The sequence below is a fragment of the Astyanax mexicanus genome, chromosome 7, assembly GCF_023375975.1.
Source record: "Astyanax mexicanus isolate ESR-SI-001 chromosome 7, AstMex3_surface, whole genome shotgun sequence".
NCBI lineage: Eukaryota > Metazoa > Chordata > Actinopteri > Characiformes > Acestrorhamphidae > Astyanax > Astyanax mexicanus.
Window position 1 is genome coordinate 39503101 of NC_064414.1, and position 19156 is coordinate 39522256.

The 19156-nt window shown below is 38.1% G+C and overlaps 1 protein-coding gene across 1 annotated transcript in view; it reads right to left on the minus strand.

Annotated features, from left to right (window-relative positions):
* LOC103046448 (serine/threonine-protein kinase 32C) overlaps positions 1-19156 on the minus strand; it is a 119985-nt gene that overhangs the window by 36435 nt on the left and 64394 nt on the right. Inside the window, exon 3 of the mRNA XM_015605671.3 lies at positions 14070-14221. Coding sequence (XP_015461157.3) covers positions 14070-14221 — 152 coding nt within the window. The remainder of the gene's footprint in view (positions 1-14069; positions 14222-19156) is intronic.

Here is a 19156-nt window from a genome sequence, read left to right on the forward strand (position 1 = left end):
ACAATCATTTCTGCTACAATATATAATCCAAAAAATCTTATTGTGACAGGCCTACTGTAGAGCTAAGAGTGATTATTTTCTGGCATCCCTCAAAGAATCATTTGAAGTATCTTTATTTTTAGTAATGCAACTTTGTATTTTCTTTAATTCATATATATATTTAAATGTTTTTTTGCAGCATGGTCTGTTGCTGGTTTGCACAAATACAGAACCTTTTTAGAGAGAATTTAAAGATTTTATTGTGTGTAGCTGTTTTTAGGCATCAATTACTGAACTGCTTCCTCTCTGCTCCTCGGCGGAGGTGCACGTTCTTGCTGTCAAGCCACCCACGTAGAGGAAGCCAGCTAAGCCATAATGAACAGCTATACTCCAGAATGAAGCAACAACACAAGCACTTTCCAAGTCTGGGAAAGTGAACATGATGCATATTTTTACTGAAAAAAACCCACAAAAATATCACAAATAACACATTTATAAGCTTTCCTCAACCCTTTGATACAGCACACTCATTAGCATGTATGAACTATATGCCACTTGTTTTAAAAATATAAAATATATTTTCTTTTGTTTGGTTGGTCTGTTGTTCACCGCTGTATTCCAGTCTGATATCAGCATGACAGGCATTTTAGAAGTCATTACACTCTCTGTACATTTGACGCATAAATGAGTCATTATCCGTAAAGCTCAATTCTGCTGATGTGCAGCACATTTCCTCCGGGCCGTGACAACAACTGCTAAACCGCTCCAGCTCTATTGTCTCTCTTCTAATGCCGAATGCAATTCTCAAATCTGGGTGACATTTGAGCAGCTTTCAGTGTCACTCACACACATTTTTCTTGCTCAGCGAAAATACACACAACTCCCAGATCATAGAAACACACACACACACACACACACACACACACAGGTCTTGCGGCAAAAGGCCGCAGTCAGACACTCACCTGAGACTCAAAGTCATCTGAATGAGAGTATGAAATGTTAAAAGCACATTCATGTAAATCACAAGAGGAAAAACAATAAAAGAACTGATGACTTTCATTGACTTTTATCTAAAATATCCTCACAAGAACCTAAATCTACTGCACACATTAATTTTACACATTTATCATATTTATCATAGCAAACACATTACTGTATTTAATCATAAGAGCTAGTTTAATCCAAACCTAAGGTGGTCCACCCACACACGCTATTTTGTTCAACAAAAGGTAATCTTACAATGTCAGAAATTTACTTTATATAGCTCTGGAAAAAAAGAGACCACATCAGTTTCTGAATCAGTTTCTCTGATTTAGCTTTTTATAGCTATATGTTTGAATAAAATGAACATTATTTTAAATTTTATAAACTACTGACAACATTTCTCCCAAATTCCCAATAAGAATATTGTAATTTAGAGCATGTATTTGCAAAAAATGAGAAATGGCTGAAATAACAAAAAAGATACAGAGCTTTCAAACCTTTCAGATAATACAAAGAAAACAAGATAACTGTTCAGATGAAACAATGAATGGGCACAAGCAATTATTTTGGTATTACCAACCGTATCTCCCTGTGGTCTCCATGTGAGTCATTATATTATTCCACTTTGTTTCATGTGAGTGCAGTAAATTAGTGTATCATTAGTGTAAAAGCAGCAGCAGCGACAGACATTATTCACTCCAACATAGATATATATTATATATTATATTTGTAATACCCATCAGTGTCAAACTAACGCAGTCTGAGAAGCTATAACACTGTCACTGAGTGATGTTTAATCTGCCTGCACTGGCAGTATATCTGCTCCACAGCAGTGTTATAATGAGCTCTTTAGGTGTTGATTTAGCGCTGCTGATTTTACAGTGCTGCTAAATTTGGGACAGAGTTGAAGCTGGGTTTATATTAGGGCTTTTACTGCATTCTTAAGGGTGCTAGGAATGCAGTACCTTCGTGAAAGTCGGTGTACAACACCCTGAGGTGCGCTTCAAGGACAAATGAGCCCATCTGAGACTGACCTTCCCCTTCAGCACAACTCAAACAGACAATCTCAACTACTCCTGCCCTCTCTCGCATTCAGGCTGAAATTCCAAAGTCCCAAAGTTTAGAGATAAGTGGGCTAAACAGGGACAGTGTGGGTCTTGGGGGACGCTGGAGTGACCCTCGAAGGTCATGTTCTAGGCCAGGCTTGAGGGACAGTGAGGCCTGAGGAGGAAGAGGGCAGAATGGCTCTTCTCCAGCCAAAGAGACATAGAGACATAGAGAGGAAGAGAGAGATAGATAGATAGTTAGATAGAGAAAGAGAGAAAGAGGGAGGGAGGAAGAAGAAGGTTACTAGCTTGGAAAGAGTTTGAAAGGCAGGCTGAAATAATCAGGCTATGATGACAAATGAGCCAAGGGAAGCCGAGGAAGTGAGAGAGAACGAGGGAAAGTGGGAGAGAGAGGATGGGAGGGAAAGAGAGAGAGAGAGAGAGAGAGAGAGAGGGCACTGAATTCGCCTGAAAATTTTCGCAGTGCCCCAGATAACAGTCCAGAGAAAGCTTGGCAGTGACCATGTGAGCAACTCCATCTAAAGGCATATATACACACACACACACACATAGTACCAGGTCTTTGGTTATTCCCATCACAATACAGTAGGATCGCTCTGCCACTCCTCTTTCTGTCCCCAAGCCAGTCTCCTCTCCTTCCCTCCTTTCTTCCCTCATTCCCTCCCTCCCTCCCTCCCTCCCTCCTTCCACTGGCCTTATTTCACAAGGTGCACTTCCAAAGCAGTGTCCTGGATGAACTTCAAAAAACTAAACTATCTGCTGCAAAGTTAGCGAGTCCTGTAGAATTGGGAGCAGCGTTCTCTAAGGAGTGGCCGAGCTTCGCCTCGCTGACCGGCTCAGGTGCACACACACAGACACACACACACACACACAAACACATGCTGATAAAGAAAGATGGAGGCTTGTGTCAGCACAAACTGGAGCTGCTCTGAAGGTCCGCTGCCTTTGTGATTGGCGAGGGAAGTAATCTATCTGTTTGCACTGAGCCACGCTTTCACCCTCTGTCTAGCAAACCCCACAGCCCGGCCTTATCAATACCCCTTTCAGCACAGACCCTGACATACTTGGATTGAGTGAGAATATGTTTGTGTCTGTGTTGATGTGTGTGTGTAAATGTGCATGTGTGTGTACTGTATATATATATGTGTGTGTGTGTGTGTGTGGGTGAGTGTGAATGTCTGAGAGGACACACATGCTGAGAAATTCAGTGTGAACGCCACTGATGACTCACCCCGAGAGAACGTTAAACCCTCTTAAAGGAGAGTTTTACAGTGCGACACACACACAAACACACAACACACACACTATGGATGCATTTCTATGGTTAATAAGATTATACATAACAGCACTAGTTTCATGTCCCATTACTTTTGCCATGTCCCACTGACAATGCAGACTTGTGGTGTATGATAAATATGAGCATGGGGTCTTTATCATAAAGTGGATGCATGCCCATTCTGAAGAATGAGGAATGTTAAATTGTAATTGCTATTTATAGGTAAATGTTTGAGTAAAATGAACATTGTTGTTTTATTCTACAAACTATCGACATTTCTCCCAAATTCCCATCAAAATATTGTCATTTAGAGCATTTATTTGCAGATAATCAGAAACAAAACTATGCAAAGAAAACAAGTTCACATTCATAAAGATTTAAGCGTTCAGAAATCAATATTTGGTGCAATAACTCTGTTGTTAATCACAGTTTTCATGCATATTGGCATGTTCTCCTCCACCAGTCTTACACACTGCTTTTGGTTAACTTTATGCCACTCCTGGTGCAAAAATTCAAGCCGTTCAGCTTGGTTTGATGGCTTGTGATCATTTATCTTCCTCTTGATTATATTCCAGAGGTTTTTAATCTGGTAGGATCAAAGAAACTCATAATTTGTAAGTGCTCTCTTATTTTTTTCCAGATCTACTGCCAGGCATGGACTAGAGAGGTATAAAGGCCCCAAGAATTGAGATGTGGAGCAGTGGAAGTGTGTTTTTTTAGGGAACTTTTGGGATGAGTTGGAGATCATCTAATATCAAGCCTAAAGTAATGTTTTAGTAGTAATTCTAACAGCAATTTTCCAAAATATAATATTTTTGTGTATAGTAATAAAGTACAAACAAACCAGCCAATTTTTTATCACGTAAATGCAGCACTTGATTTGAGTGGAATGTAAGTGAAATCCATTCCCCCAGTACAATATAACAACAAATCTCTTTCTCCTATTTTAAATCAACAATTCTTATCTTTTACTTGGGTTAAATCAGTGGACTTGATATGATTGGGCCCAACAGGTCAAGGCCCTCCCATTTTTCTAAATTAATGGCCATCTTAATTGACTAATCAAGACTTTTTATCATGTATACATTAAGTGTTCTGATGTTTGTCTATGCTAAACCCAACTATTATTGAGTGGGGATCCATTGAGCCCCCACCTTCCTGTACAATTCTTGTAGATTTGGCCCCCAGCAAAGTTATTGATTACATCAGAAGCAAAACCCTGTGACCATGCAGCCTGCGATACAGGCCTGCTCTATCAGACCTGCTCTACTATGACTTATATCCTCATCTGGCAGTAAATTCATTTCTGCTGATAGGAACAGAGTGCCTACTCTGCAGGTTCCAGCTCCAGCCATTAGCTTCCTGGCACCATAAACCATTCCAGTATTCACGTGGAGATGCCTAACCGATGCTGCGTAGTTAAGTATTGCGTTTTCGGCTATGTGGACATCAAAGCTTAAAATGCCATACACACCTAATTCAATACCTGCGTGTGATGAATAGGTTTATTATGCTCGATGGAGGGTCCTATGTTTTCAACTTAACAAGCTGTTTTAGAACAAACGACGGCTCCCTGTCACGTCTCCGAGCGCAGTGAATGGATGCAGTAATTATAGCTTTCGGCACACTTGACATTTTCAGAGCTTTACGGCATGCCGTTTCCTGCGGAGGAAAACAGAGACAGCCGACTCTGCCTGGCTGGAGCATAATGAAGCTCCTCCGAGGTAAAACCATGGAAGCTCTTCAAAGCAGTGCTTCAGGACAGCCGAGGGAAGAAATCAAGCTATCAAAAGCATTGAGGAAAGAGCAAATCCCCCTCATGCTAAACAGCCCAAATCAGCCGACGTGCTGTTTAGCGGAAACACGTTCAGTACCCACACACTGTTACTAAACATGCCCTGGCGGTGTGAACTTCTACACAAAAAAATCAAGATTTCTAAGTGGCACTTAGGGTGTTACGTTAATTTAGATGTATAGTTTCTTGGAGAAACCTTTGATTTGTATACTTAGAAAGTTTACATGACATTAAGTTTCGTTAATCTCAGAAAAAGGCTCCTCACACATCTCACACATCTCGATAATTGGTTATGTATTGGTTCCTCAATGGCACTGCTTCAAAATAATTTCTCGCACTTTTATGTGTAACTGTTTAACAAAAGTGCACTACTTCTGCTTTCCAACTACTTTGCCACCCAACAAAGCTGCGTGTTTTATTGTGCTTGGATAAAAACGTCCAACACTCCACCACCTACATAAGAGTGGGTGCATTACCCATGAAGTTTTAGTTATTAAGCTGCAGAAATAATAAAAGCTTGTTGCAATTTTACATTAAATTATTTCTTATGTGTATCATTAAGGTTGAGATGGAATACAAGTATGGAGTTATGTACAAAACACCTATGAAATATATATATATATATTATATTATAAAAAGGATAATTTTAGGATACATTTACTGTTTAAAGTTTTAGACATGTCTTGTTTGTCTTTAACTATAATTCTAAAATATAAATAAATATTATGTACTTTTACCTATATGAAAAAAGCTGTATGTCAAACACTTATCAGAGAAGGTCAACAAACAACTTATTTCTATAAGCAGTACCATAACATCCACAGCATGAACCGACTGATAAATGAATGTGCTGATCTGTTATTTATCTCAGTGTTTCTGAGCTCAACTAAAAAGTATGTGTAGACTGATCAATCACTGTGCTGATCAGTTAAAAAAGCATGAGTCAAAGCTTATTCCTTTCAGATAGTTGGGACTTCTTACATCATAATATGATCAGATCAGACACTTGATCCTCTTAGAAACGTAAATATTTCTGGAAACTGATAAAATAGGCGCACAAAAACAACAGCAATTAAATGCTGTGTTTATTAAGCTAGCAGTTTCCTATGATCCTATTTTAGTTGTAACTGTGCTGCCATTAGATGTGTCAGGTGGAAATTCAGGGAAAAGCCTCTTTTTTCTTCATATCTGACAGGCAAGGACAACTAAATACGTATGACACACACACACACACACACACACACACTTCTTTTTCAGTCTCTGTCATTCTTGATGTTGATTCTAATCAAGGCTGATAGTCTCTTAACCCGACTTCTAAAATGAATAGGACAGGGTTATGCAGGACGCTCGACTGAAACTGCTGTGAATCTATTTCATATTGTCTGAGGTTACAGAAAATTCCATTTCCACACATCCTGAACTGAATACATTTCTATATTTCTAATCCCACAGGATTTTCCTCGCTGTCCACTCTCCTTCTCAGAAGAGCTTTATTGCCCATATACTGCTGGATACAGAGAAGAAATAAGTTCCACCAGTATAACAACTGCTGTCTTTCTACATTGTAGGAAAGTACTGAAATGATCCCAACAACACAATAAGTTTTATTGTTAGGAACAAAAAAATTAAAGTTTTGAAATTTACATATTGCTTGCAGCAAAGATAAGCTGTGATCCGCATCTGATTATACCGTAATTAGTTCCAAACCCATGATGTGATTGGCTGAGAAACACTCTAAGTGTTCCAATACTGTACTATTACAGCACTGTGACTAAAGTTTTACTGCATCAAATACACTCGTAACACAGAAATGAAGCCATCACTTACAGGACAAACCAGAAGAAGCATGAGCTGTTGCACTATTTAAGATAGAAATGATAATTTGAACAGATTAAAATGTGGGCAAATTTTAATTAAATAAAGTTCAGTTTCACATAAAAGTATATTTTTAGTATTTATTGGCTTTGGCAGTGTGTGAGGTATGATATAACCTAATGTTTTCAAGATTTCTGGTAATCCAAATAGATGGGTGCCAATATTTCACTTTATCTCTTTATTGCATTCCTTCTTGTATATTATTGCTTAAGTCTTTAGTTTAATTTACGGATTTGTCTTGATGTTTTAAACATATGTGAATGTATTCATTACCAGCAAGCCTACAGCACAATACCTAGGAAAATATTTCTGTCTAAAGCTCCACTTAAACTTTACTTAATGTGAGACTCAGTATCAGCTGACAGCTCTTTAGCAACTCAGCCATTCTGAACGGAGCAATATGTTCACCTCATAAAGTGAATACCAGTAACAGGCAGGAATTCTTATATAAGGTAACTCAATGCTCAGCTCTGGATGGCTGACTTTTTCTGTCAAGCCAGCACTCCAATATTTGACAGTTTTGTATTGCAGTCAACTAATGATTACATAAAGTTAAACCTCGTAAAATGAGGTGATATAACTGTTAGAGATTTTCCTTCAGCTGAAACACAGTGTCTTACATCTTCTTTTGAACAGAATATTATGCCTTGGCTACATTCACCCTCAGATTTAGAGCCATTGTTTTATAGAGAAGAAAATGATAAGATTGTCCACTTCTGATCCATCAACACACCCAGGGAAGGGGAGGGGGGCGGTAGGGGGCAAGGAAGAGTGAAGGGGGACGGGGAGGGTGAGGGGGGCGGGGAGGGTGAGGGGGGCGGGGAGGGTAGGTTTGTTTGCTGTTTGTTTTTTGTTTTTTTGTGTTGTTGACTCATTGTAAAACTAACAAAAACTCAAAACTAATAAAAAATTTATCACAAAAATGATTGTCACTTCTGCTCAATGTGAGGTGCACAGTGTGGATGACAGCGCCAAATATACAAGTTAAGTACAAGTACTTAAAAAAAAAAAAAAACTCTGACTGTAAGCACTGATGGATGATTGTTATCATACAGCTCACAAAGTGGGACTGGCAGTGAGTCATGGGTTGTAAAGCTCCAGCTTTTATCAAAAAATGAACCCGTCTGTTATCAAAAATGTCCCTGTGGCCAAATGAACAGATATTTAAAGTACTTTCACACAGCCAGCACATTCTACTGATTTTCAATTTAGAGTTTTTGCATGAACTCAGTTGGAAAGCCTTTTAATATGAGTTAACAGAACAATAATCTCAATATTCTGAAATACTGTTAACTTTAAAAGACATTTTAAAACAGATACTTTTAAAAACAATTTAAGTTTACAGTATGGCCTGTGGAAACTCCATGGGTCATAACAGCCATAAAGTATAAGTTCATAAGTTCATGTTTTTTATGAAAAAGAGCACATACTCTACATTTAACAGAAAATCGTCCACGGTTTAGAGAACACTGTGCCCACTGTTTACCTTACTGCAGTTTCTATTTTTTTTTTTTTAGGAAAGTTTTTAATAGTTTCAGTTTTTTTTCACAGAAACCTGCAGGCAGACTCTTGTGGGGTCAATACCAGGCTAAAGTGACTCAAATTTGGTCCGAATATTACACAGATTTGATTTTTTACAGCTGTGTGGACATGTCTAATCCAATCTTTTCAGATCGGATATTTATTCACTTTGTGGATATGTGTTATGAATGTAAATGATCAGACTTTGATCAGATCAGATTTCACTTGTCTTTTATCTTGTACACATGTGCTGTGTTGTGCCAAATTCTGTCTTTCTGACACAATCTGACTGTCTTTTACCTGCAGGTTTGTCACAGAGCAACATGGGCACAACATATTTTGCTTGACTTAATATTTATCACAACAAAATAAAGAATATTGCTTAAGCCATTCCTGATTCTGCCGTGTGTGGGTAAGAATCTCTGTTCGCTCTCTGTTTTCCCTTTTATTCTGGCAATAAGCACAGGGTACAGGGAAGAACAGGGAATGGCAACCATCCATTCTCACGCCATGCTATACTGTAAAACTGGTTACCACTGCATCCCAAGGGGGTTGCAAAGGAAATGACCACATTTACCCAAAGAATGGTTCGCAACCACTCTAGATGCACACCCCAGCTCCGGACCATCTGCACTGCATCTGCTCCATGCTTTAAGCCACTGCCTTGGCAACCACACACTTTGGCATTTTTTGATAAGCTATAAAAATGACTCATTATTTTTTCATTGAATTATTATTTTTTTTTGTTGCATCAAACTGCGACATCCATACTCTGATGCTTCAGTTCCAAAACGCATAGCATCACACTGAAGCATCACACCGCTAGGATATGGTGCATTATAACACTTCCCACAACCACGTTAGCAGGAACACAGCAGTGTCCCCAGACTACTATAATACCAAGCAGCCCTGCAGCTACACAATGAGGCTAGCCTGATTGATACACTCTTTAAAAAAGTCTAAAAGTCTCTACTTTCTTTTTACAGCTCTGAGTGTATCTCTCTAGCTATCTCTCTCTTTTCTCTCTCTCCTCCCTCCTCATCTTGCTCTCTCTCTCAGTGTCTGGCAGGATCCCAGAAACAAACTGTCTGGCAGATGTTCAGGTCTAAAAGGCCCTGACGTCTTCTTCTCTGTTCCATTAGCAGAAACTTTGCTGATTTGTGCTCAGTCTTACTGCTCCTCCACGGTTCTGCGTTTTTCTGACAGCAGCAACAGCTGCGTGTGGAGCAGGAGGCGATTGGATGGTGGTCACTCGTGCGGCTAACGCCTTCTTTCCATCCAGCCTCACGTCTGGTCAGCGTGGGGAGAGACAGGTGGACGTTTGATTACAGCCTGACGGACGCCGCTAAGCGCTGATGCTGACGGCTTTTTTTTTCATCCTGTGCGGCTGAGACAGCTCTGTGCATATGGTTTTATGCGAGCAGGGCTGCATCCCAAACAGAGAGGGTGAAAATGATTGAAATGAGCGCTGCTCAAACGACACACACAAACAGATGGGAACTTCCCTACAGCTGTCACACTGGCGTATTGGAGAGAGATGGGGGCGTGTGAACGTTGAAATATTCATGGAACTTTCATATTACTCACTCCTATGAGGCAGACAGGTGTATATGTGTGTGTGTGTGTATGTGTGCTGATCTCCAGGGCACAATAATATGCTGTCTGGATCCTGCACATCTCAGTAGCTTCTTCATGCTCATGTCTTGCTGTAGGAACAGCTGCCATTAGAGAGATCTTTCAAAGCGGCCTCTGGAGTTTTAATGGATGAAAAACTTAAGAAGAAGAGAAGTGTAGCTTGTAAATTGAGCATCCTGGGAAAAGGTAGACATGTTTTGTACTGTGGAGGAATTACTCTATCATGCTTTCAACGTGAAGCATCACACAGCACTGGGAAACTGGAAATCATCTACCTGGTAGCAACACTTCAAACACCAAAGAACTAAATAGTCCACTGTTTCTCAACCTGATGGCCATCTACATCAGTTGTAACATTCAGCTGATTAACAAATTTAATCTGAGGTGTTCCCTGAGCTCCCACTCACTCAACACTCACTCACTCGACACTCATTTTAGTGCCAGTCTTTTCAACAAAATTAAGGATGACCATTCTTATTAGGGGTGGGCCCTAAAATAATATCACGATATTTCGTGGTATTTGACCGATAACGATACTTTTGGCGATATGAGAAAAAACACTGAATTTAAAAATAAGAATACACTACTGCAAAACAATTCTAATTAAATTGTATTATTGCATCCGATATGATATGGCACACCCCTTATATTAAATAATATAAGACTTTTATCAGATTTGTAACAGATTTGTAACATGTCACGATACTAATAATGCACTCCATATATCTCCATATATCCAGGATTAAAGTAAAATAAATGATACTGGACAGATTTAATCTGTCTCAATTAGATATATCATAGAAAATGTGAATTTTTCTTTTGCTAAAAACAGCAAAAAAAGTATTATTCTGCCGTGATAATTAGGGGTGGGTGATATGGCACAATAATTCAGGGTATAATATCACTCACGATAATCAAAAATGTTGGCGATATTATTGCATACGATACAATATGGCAAACCCCTAATTCTTACTGATAAAATGTTATCATGATTCAATCTAATTTCTCAGTATCCTATTAAAATATCTAATAACAGACAGATCCTAACAGACATTATTCCCACAGCTATCAATGTTGGCTCATTATTTAACTGCTTCTTATTGAGTTTTTTTAGTTCTGGGCTGTTCTCTTTTCTGAGCTGTTTGGAGATGTCAGTGTTTGCCACCTTGGTTCCCTGTTTATTTTTTATTATTGGATATTAATAATGTTGCAGAACTCTTGTGAGTGTACTCATGCCCGTGGAACTGGGTTTTATGTTGACCCAAATAAAGCCAGTTCATGCTCACAGCCTGTCTCCAACCCCCTCCTGTTACAGACAGTCTGTACAGCACAGGTTGTGCTGCTGCTCTAGAGTGTCTCTATTAACTAGTGTACAGTTAGCTTATAAAATGTATCATTTATAGCTGTCCTGGGTAGGAACAAACAAAATATATTGCATCAAATGATTTTGTTAGTATAATTTACAATACTTTCTACAGGATTAATCACCACTAACCAATGCATATTTGCTCCAGGAAGCTAGTGGTACAAGTGATGAAATTATTCACTGTTATAACCATTTTAAATATAGTTTTTCAGTCTGTTTCAGTGAATATATGAATACTTTATTTCCAGTAAATGGTTGCTCTATGATAAAACAGAGGTTACTTGTTAACCCTGAGTTATTTGCATTGAAAATATTCCCAATTCTCATTAATAAGGCTACATAATTGTAATTGAGCACGCATACACACCCAAAACCCTTACAAATGATTAAATTACTAAATAAATTAGTTTTTTTAATTAATCAACTTATTAAAAAAGCATTCTAATATCCAACAAAAGTACTTTTTACATGCTTACATGCTGCTTCATAATCTCTATTTTTATATCCCTTAATAATCCCTTACAGTTGTCATCATTGTTTTATGTGTTTCATATTTTCTTAATTTTGAACCTCAGAAATAACAAAATTACAATGTTTACTAGACAAATACTTATGAAATAGAAATATGTACTGACAGGAAACAGGTTTCGCGCTAAAACTACTGCAGTAAAGAGACTTGTACTGATGTAGCAGATATACATAGGGATGCACTGAAATGAATAGTTTTGGCTGAAACCAAACAAAATGAAACAATTAGCCAAAGGCTGAATATATAAAGGTTTTCATTCAATTTGCCACTTGTTTCAGATAAATCAGATAAATTCAGATAAATCAAAACAACATATTTACTGAATTCTGAAAATTCTTCAGATCCCTGCTGGTTGTGATTTGAACGTGTAATCAGAAACGTTATTGTTTGGTATAAATCACGTGTTCAAGTGAACACCATTTTCAGCCTCATAAATTAACTTTCCAAAAATATATATACATCCCTAATAAACATTGTTGAAAATGCTATATTAATTTAGTGTGATATTATTTTAAAGCATTATTTGAAGGTAATTACCCAATAAACACACCTGTTAATCACTGCAGACTGTGTGTTATAAGGGACAGAACTACAGCAGCCACTGTGCTGGAAGCTGACCAGAAACCGGAAGAAAACCGAGAACAAAAATAGTATACAGCACCTTCACTTCAATTCACAGTGTGTGTGTGTGTGTGTGTGTGTGTGTGTGTGTGTGTGTGTAGTACAGAAGCACAACTACTCAGGAGAGATAAGCACTAGCATTAGTCTGACGTTGCTGTGCAGCAGTTTGCATAAAGCAGGCAAGTCACTTCCCTAACCTCATCTACAGAGCATCGTCTGCAGCGGACAGCAGAGTAATGAACTGTGCATGTGTGTTCATTTGTGTGTGTGTGTTCCTGTGTATTTGCGCCTGTATGAGATGAAGATATATGAAAAGACATGTGCAGTGTGGATCTCAGTCTCTATGGCAACAATGTGAGACGACCTGGAAGTAAAACAGAAGAGATGACTTGCACATGTGACCAGTGCGCACACACACACACACACACACACACACACAAACACACACACACACACACTCACACACACACAGAGATGCACAGAATGTAATCCCAGCTCCAGAAGTTGCTCTAAGTGATGTAGGATTATTGATGCTGATATGGGTAATATTTATGTACAGGAATATTAGATTTAAGAGTGAAGAAGAACTGTGGTGTACATCATCTGTACTGATGCTTTTCCTAATGTATGTCCTCACATTACAGACACACACACACACCTACTAATCACAAAACCACAAACACTGCCAACACACCTGGACTCTCAAAATACACAGGGCATGCAAACGGAGCACACTGTATTATGAAAACAGACAAGAGTAGAGAAAGAAAAAAAGGTCACGAGACAGGAAATAAGAATAAAAATAAAGGAAGAAGAATAAAAATAAAGAGTAAAAGAAAGTAAGAAAGGGAAGAAAGATACTAAGAAAGAGAGCATGAAAGAGAAAAAGAAAAGGACTGATTTAAAAAAAAAAAAGTTAGAAAGGAAAGAGAAAAAGTGAAAGAAAGAGGAAGACAGGTTAAGAAAGACAATGAGAGAGATTGAGAAGGAAGAGAGGGCAAGAAAGAGAAGAGAGAGAGAGAGAAGAGGAAAAAGACAGAAAGAGAAAGAGAAGACAAAAAGAGGATACTTAAAAGGCAGAGGGACAAAAAGAGCAAAACTGAGAAAAGAAACAGTAAGAAAGAGAGAGAAAGAAAAAAGATTGAGAAAGGTATAAAAAAGGGAGAGAATGAAATGAGTAATAAATTACGAAACAGAGAAAAGTGAATGACAAATATATAAAGAGATAAAACATCTGAAAATGAGAGACACTGAGATAGTGAGAAAGAAAATGTAAAGAAATGTTGAGTGTTGTTATACGATGGTCGTAAAGGGTGATCAATCAGGCATGCATTAAGCGGTGCGCTCTGATTGGACAGTAAGCAGCGTGTGCAGCGTGCAGAACACAAACAAGGAAGAAGTGAAAAACACAGGATAGTCACCAGAGGTTGACTAAAAAAACATGTTCAATGTCCTGTAGGATCTCTAGCTCTCTAAAGACGTTTCGGACCTCATCTCGCTCTATGCACTGCTGCTTGTTCATGTACTTCATGGCGTACATCTTCTCCGTGTCCCGCTTCTGCACGATACACACCTGCGGAAGAGAGAACACACACACACACACACAGAGTGAGGAACGTCAGGACGTCTTAAGCAGCATTAATCCAGTGTTTCCTGATTACATGTACAAAACAACCAGGATCACGTGTGTGTATCTGTGTATCTGCAGAAGATAAGCAGATTTCTCTGTAAGACAGCTGCAGAACTGCAGAACTTTAGTCACGCTCCTTTTTCTAAAGCATCCGTCCTTCTGTGCCAACAATTACATCATCAGTGTCCTCTTAAGAGAAGCATTATAAATCTACTGTCACATTATCCACAGCGTCTGCAGTCTGTTATGTAACACAATCACAAGCTCTTTCTGCGCCAGCCTCTATTCTTTATTCAAAGCTTAGGAATGTGTCAATTTAGCCTCCAGTCTCTGAGAGACCTGTGGCTGCTGCTCATTTCTTTTTTTCATGATTTTCAATCTGAACTTCGGCAATGACTTTTTGAGTTATCGACACCACTGGGATTTTGAAATTATATTGCTTTTTATATTCAAAATTTCTTCATTTTGTTGCACTTTATTTAAATGTCAGAGCTGAGAACATTGATCCTGAAATATTTAATCTACTGAACATTTCTCCCAGACTTTTTATTGCTGGGACAAATGAATCAGGGACGACGCACTGGCATACGACACACATTACGTGGCATACTCCAATAACAGTAAAATTAATTCACAGCGTAGTCTGTATCAGCCTGGACTATAGTGATAATGTTACATGTATGCATTGCTACTCTAATATACACTGACCTGGCACACTGACATGTCCCATGACTTTTGCCATGTACCATGGAAGCTCCAAAACTTTTTTGCCAGATTTTACCAGTCAGTCATGATCATTATCACTCAATGCACTGTCAACTGTGGGTGGGAATGCCTTCTATGATGTATTACTGGTACACATGTGACCCTATGGATCGAGAAGGAACTTTTAATATAAAATGTCAATTTATCCAGCTCCCACTATCAGGCCTCAATTTAATTACAATAATTCACATCAACTTGCCATGAACACACTGGCCAGTGTTCAACCTCACTAACAAGATATACAGGGGTGGGTGTTCCCAAGCTGTACCCTGAGGTAACATTTAATGTCCCGTGACTTTTGGCATGACAGAGTTCTAGTTTACATCTATGTATAATCCACATCTAACTTATATAATTCACTTACATATGTACTGTATTTTTTGCACTAAGGCGCACTTAAAATCCTTTAATTTTCCCAAAATTTGACAGTATGTTTTATAGTCATTATGTATGAATTCTACCAGTAGAGCATTATACAGGAGTTTCAGTTTAGTTCTTCATCACCAAGGCTAGCGTAGCATTAGCATTAGCCGCTAACTGCTTTTTCCCCATTCAGAGGTGAGTATTATCAGCCTGCAGCCTTCTGCTAACACGGCTAGCACTGCTGAAACTAACCGCACTAGCTCCTTCACCCTTCAGAGGTGAGGATATCAGACTGTAGCCTGCATTTCCCGCATTAAAACAAGCTACACGGGATGAACCATTAGGTAATATCGCACTGGCTTACCAAAACAATCAGGGTTCCTCAGTGTAGCTCTGTCAGGCGGCATTAGCCGCTAAACGCTAGCAGTTAGCCACTAATGCTAATGGTCTAGCCTTAGTGCTTGAGAAATTCGGGAATCTAAGGTTACTGTAAATAAATAGAAGCGCTTTACTCACCCAAATAAACAGTTTTCAGGACAGAAGTTTGTGTAGATTAACATCCAGTGCTCTTTTGACTTTAAAAGAATGTTTTTCTTTTACAGTTTTTTTTTACTTAGCTTAGCTTTACTTAACTTAGTAAGCTACCCCCCTGCACAACCCATATTATATAGTATTAGAAGTCCCTTTTAGTGTATTTTAAAATGCGTTTTAAAGCATTTTACTTCATGCATGAAAATAGACTAGAAAATAGACATTCCTTGATAGTGTGCCTTACAATACGTTGTGCCTTATAGTGCAAAAAATATAAATAATACTAATAATAAATACTACTTTAAACTATTTACTAATTTGTGTAGCGCACAATGTTGAAAAACATGTAAAAAAAAATACACACACAGCTTGTTTTGTCCTTACAGAGACGTACTGCCAGTAGAATAGTACTCTCAAGAGCAGATACACATACAGTAAATCTATTGGCATCGTGCCTAGTGCCAGGTGTGCACTTAACGGTTATAGAGCCTCTGATATAGTTTTTTTGTTGTTGCTGTGAACATATTGTACAATCACAGGTGTTTGAGTGGGTGTTTGGATGGAATAAGACATTTACTTTATCCAATAAACAACAGCATTAGTTTAAAATTAACCACATAGGCAATTCAATATGTTATTATTCAACATGAAATGGTTCCTGTGTTTCGAAAGGATGGTATTTCTAAATCATATTAAAATATCTAGCAACATTACTGTCAGTATGATATGGCTGAATCCTGCAGCACTAGCCAGAAAAAAACACATTTAAACTTGAATTTGCTAAAGTGATAATTAATGTGTAATTTATGAACAGCATATCTAGGTAAATCATTTTTCCAATCTCACATACTGCAAAAATCCACAAATATTACACTTTTGACTTTCTCTCTAGTATCATTCAGCCCCAGGCTACAGTTTTCATTATACTCCCAGAATGGCTGCACTGGAATCGTGCCACGCTGAAATGTGGTCTTGGATTACAAATCTGGTCTTGGATCAGCGTTTTCTGGCAACTTCATCCAGGAGCTTCCGAGACAGACTACAGCCATTCCCCAAGATCAGCAGAAGGCCGTGACTGGACACTGATTATATTTCGGCGTGGCGTGAATCCAACATCCTCTTGATTAAAGTGCAATGAAGACTATGCGCTTCTATGAAAAAAGCAATGATGCACATTATATGGATTAAAGCAATGTTCCATCTGCTATTTCATTGTTTCTTCTGAAATTAAGAGGATTGAATTGACATGATTGACATGTTGTCAGTTGAACAGTTTTGTTTCTAGGTTTTGTGCTGAATTCTGCCTCCTTTTGAGCTCACACTACAGAATAAATACAGAATATTTTTCATTTCTGCTTATAAATAATCAAATGTACCCATACTGCCTCAGACAACATTGTATCTTTTTCTTCTTTTATTGTTTTTTTGTGTAATGTTTGGCTTCCTCAACTTCTTAGAGTCTGAGCAACTAACAAAATGTTTTCACACTGCAAAGAAACTGAACCATGATTTAGTGGATCTGAACCCATATCACTTCATATCACATCTCTTTTGATTTGAATCTGTTGGTTTAGGACACCTTTTACACCCGCTATTTTGCTTGGAACTAAACTGACAGGGCTGAAGGTCGGTTCCCTTCAGATCTAACATGACATCTTCTCCACACAGGCTAACAGCGCAGAAAAACAACAACTGAAGCTTTACAGCAGCGTGTCTTTAAAAGCGAGTCCGTTGTGGGTTGCGTCTCTGGCATGAAAACAACAGAGACGATTGTCAAACAGTTACATAATAACAGTGAACATAAGGGCTGAAAATCCTTACACACAACCTGCATGATTTATTATTTGGCGGCGTTCTCAGGAACCTCCAACTCAAGCTTCTTCCACACACGAGGCTTGTTTAATAACCTCCTCTCTCTCCTTAGAGGACTTCTTATTTTCATTTTTCATATTTGTCTCATATTTTCATTTCCTTTCTTCCCTTTAGTCACTTTGTCTCCTGCTCTTTCAAGTCATCTGCAGGTTCTGGGTATTCAAGCACTTCTCAGCCTAGCTTTTTCCTTGATGTCTGAACGACTTTCTCACACACTCAGTGGAGCTCACTGAACAGAACAGAAACTATACAGTATAGTCAGAGCACACTGCAGATTCACTGTAGCAAACAATCCACACTATCGTATTTCACACACGCCTGTGTGTGTGTGTGTGTGTTTGTGTGTGTGTGTGAACAGTACTGGATCAATCCCTGACTGGCTACAGAGCTGGCTGGTAACCTGAGATACAGAGTAGAGTAAAACAGAGGCAGACTCCTCCGCTGTTTGTATGAATCCTTTTCAATAGACTTGTTTATCATGAAAAATGTCATTTTCTTCACTTGTTTTTACTTAATTCTTTCGTCTTTTTCTATTGTTTACTAAGAGATTATAGTCTGCTTCACTTCATGTAATATGTCTGAAAGTCTGAATAAAAAAAAAGAAGTGTTTTTAATTTGTCACCATTTTTATGACAGGAATAGGCCGGTCATCAAACTGTTTTATTTTGAATGATAAATTGTCCCAAAAACTGTTGCGATGATTAAAACTACTGATAAAATTAATCATTAGTCATTTTAGGGCCATTTTATATAGTGGAAATACAATAGTAAAATATTGTAATTACACTATTTTGAAGCACAATGTACTTCAAATAGTTATGAGTGTTCAGACATTGGAATTGGAAAATTAATTAAGTAATTAATAAATGTTTAAACAAAAATATAATACACAAAGTTGGCATACTGGTGCAGACTAGCTTTTTCATATTAACCCACTTTTGTTTACTGATTCACTTTGGATCACAGAACTCTTAACTATTTAGAAAAAATAGCTGTTTTTAAGTCATAAATAATTTCAAATCAATCACACAAAAAATAGATAAACTTATGAACTTATAAACCCTGAGCTTAGCCCCGCCCCTCTCTCCCGCGCCCTACCCCATATTTACAGAGCAGAAATATAAATATAAAAGTGTCTTCAGTGTGACACAAAAACAAACTCACTGAATTTAACTCACACAGTCTCAGTCAGTCACTCACCTCCTCCACAGTGTCTGCCTCTTTGTAAAAAGCTATTCAACAATTTGTCTGTAACAGGTTTGAAAATAAAGAAAACTTAAGAAAGCAAAAAAAATGTTAATAAAATAAAAAAACTGCTCTTATAATAACATTTAACAACAGGGCAAA